The 2,693-nt window shown below is 35.6% G+C and overlaps 1 protein-coding gene across 1 annotated transcript; it reads right to left on the bottom strand.

Annotated features, from left to right (window-relative positions):
• Positions 1-1,169: 1,169 nt before the first annotated feature.
• On the bottom strand, positions 1,170-2,384 carry LOC106334558 (putative F-box protein At3g20030). Its single transcript, XM_013772857.1, has one exon. It carries the CDS (start codon positions 2,382-2,384, stop codon positions 1,170-1,172), a length of 1,215 nt encoding a protein of 404 aa, XP_013628311.1.
• Between the last annotated feature and the right edge of the window lie 309 nt (positions 2,385-2,693).

Raw genomic sequence — 2,693 nt, 5'->3', positions numbered from 1 at the left:
AATTAAAGAACTAGACACGTGTCGTGCTTAGAAAAGAGGAATTAGTGATGTGGCAGCCTCTAAGGAGAGAATTCTTTGCTTTATATTAATAGAGATTCCTCCTCCAAGGAGTTTTGTAAAGGGTGATCATAGATGAGAATCTGTGAAAGCCTCCTTGGTCCAGTGGTTGGACTAAGGCCATGTTTATTGCGGGATTCTTAAGATGAGGTTCTTAGCGTAATATAAGAACCATCTCTTAACTTTTAACTAAGAAAAACTAAGAACCGGCTCTTAAATAAGAGTTTTAAGAGACGGTTCTTAGTTTTTCTTAGTTAAAGTTAATAAACGGTTTTTATATTACGCTAAGAACTCCATCTTAAGAACTCCGCAATAAACATGGCCTTAGTCCAACTACTGGATCAAGGAGGCTTTCACAGATTCTCATCTATGATAACCGTTTACTTTTGCCATTACTTAAAACTCTGCAGGAGAATTAACAAGTTACGTTGATTTGATTATGTTTTCATGTAATTTGGACAGATCAAGAAGATATAAAAGAAATTCAGAGTGATGAATGAGAAGCTAAACTCTCACGAATTTGCTCAAAATCAAAAGGCGCTTTCGTTGCAGTAGTGGCTGAAGCAGTCATCATGAATCTCTTTTCAAAATATTTATTTGCTTAATTTAGTTTAGGTCGAAGAGTGTTTTCATTCATGAGGGAACTTTTTGTGGGTTAAAAACTTCGGATATGACAGGAACACAATAATATTCTTAAAAAAAGATGGACGCATGCTGCATGCAAGAAGACTGAAGAGATAAGTAGATCTGTATCTTTTAACGTCTATCTATAGCCTTTTCTTGATGAATCCTATAGTCATTATGGTCATGTTACAAAGAGAACAACAAAACATTGATGTGTCTCGTATTAGCTGTTGCGTACAAACATTTATCTTAGGTAATAAGACTAGTTTCGATCTAGTCAAAGATTCAGACCTGAACCCTTTTGTTGCATCTCTCGATCTAGTTGTTCCAGTATCCAAAATCGCATATACGGAAACAGATGAAAGCAGATACTAGAGTGTAAAGGATCCATGGGAAAGCCAATAGTCTTGTCTAAAAGATATTTCAAAAAAAAAAAAACAAATGAGAAGAGATGGAAAAAAAAAACAAATAAAACATTATCATCATAGTTAGTGATGATCTCCTTCGTTTGCTTCCTCTTTGACAAATTCGCTGTTGATATGCACTAAACTTGGAACATAGGAGCAAGAGCATACGAGTGGGCAATAGTCTTCCATGGGGATGGAGTCTAAGTGATTGTCAGCTTCTCCCAGACCTACTTTTTCAAAGTATCCATTCTCCCCAATGAGGTAAGCTGTGTCATAACAGGTCATTTCAGATTCGTCAATTTGAAAAACTACAGCGACTTTCTTCTCCTCGTCAATGAAGAAACTGGCACCATAATGGTGAAACTGGAATTCAAAACCTGTTAATGGTTCCAAGTCAATTTTTAAAAAGGGAACCCATGACACTGCATTGGGCTCAATCTTAGCTGTCACCCAAACCTCCACGTTACACATACTTGAGGACTGATATAAGGCTGCCAGTTTCTCGTCTCTAAGAGAAGAGAGTGTTCCGGTATCTTCAATATAGTGCTCAACCGGCAGAGGCAGAGGTGGTCCAAATCTCTCTTTAGTAAAATCAAAAGAAAGTAAGATAGCATGGAGCTCGGCTATAGATTCCGGTCCTCCAGCTTCCAATACAATTTTTTCTTTAGCAAAAAAATAAGTATTTCCCTTCAAAGACACACCACGATGATAAAACATTATGCCCCAGTCCTGAGTGATATCAAGAACTCTCCATGAATCAGAACAAATATCGTAGATTTCGTACAGAGAAACATTGTAGGCATCCGCGAAGAACCTCAAGATTTTGTGTTTACGTTTATTGATGTCGTATCCTAGAGCATAAACGTCTAGCCTGTAGTAATAATTTTTGGGTTGGATCCACCTGGTTTGTCCTAAATATGGGTTCCAGACCACGAGGCTAGTTTTGTTCTCCTCTTTGTCCTTGGTAACGCATAACAATAAGCCATCACAATGAAATACTTTGGTTACCTTGACATGATTAAGTGAATCACCGGTGATCTCCTTTATCGATGGATCCACGAATTGTTTTCCTTGGAGGATTCCATGGAGATCGAATCTCATTGAACAAAGCTTATAGTTCTTCAACATGAAGCGTAGAAACTGATGCCTCTTTGCTTCTGCTTTACACAAAACCCTAACTTTGGATAAACGGTTCCATTGTTTGCAAGTGGATCTCACAGCTCCTATAGAAAATATGGGAACCCTAGCGAGTATCTTCTCTACCAAATCCCACGAAAGGTCGGAGATAATAGTCATTGTTTGTGTTTCTTGAGAGAAATTGGGGTTTCTAACTTACCAACGTTATATAATATAGATAGACATATATTAGTTAGGATGTAAAAAAAAAAGACATATATTAGTTAGGTTACAAATATACAAAATAACTAGGTGTTTTCCTGCACCATGTGCAGTAAGTAGCTTTTTAAACTTAACTTATATTTAAAAATAAATTTTATTAAATATTATAGATTTTACTATTTTTTTACTAATATTTAATATAGATTTGATATATATTAAATCAATTTGTATAAAAATAATAAAAATAATATAAAATTGTATAATTAT

Source organism: Brassica oleracea, chromosome C3, assembly GCF_000695525.1.
Source record: "Brassica oleracea var. oleracea cultivar TO1000 chromosome C3, BOL, whole genome shotgun sequence".
Taxonomy (NCBI): domain Eukaryota; kingdom Viridiplantae; phylum Streptophyta; class Magnoliopsida; order Brassicales; family Brassicaceae; genus Brassica; species Brassica oleracea.
The sequence above is the reverse complement of the archived record's forward strand: the minus strand, read 5'-3'. Positions and strand labels throughout refer to the sequence as shown.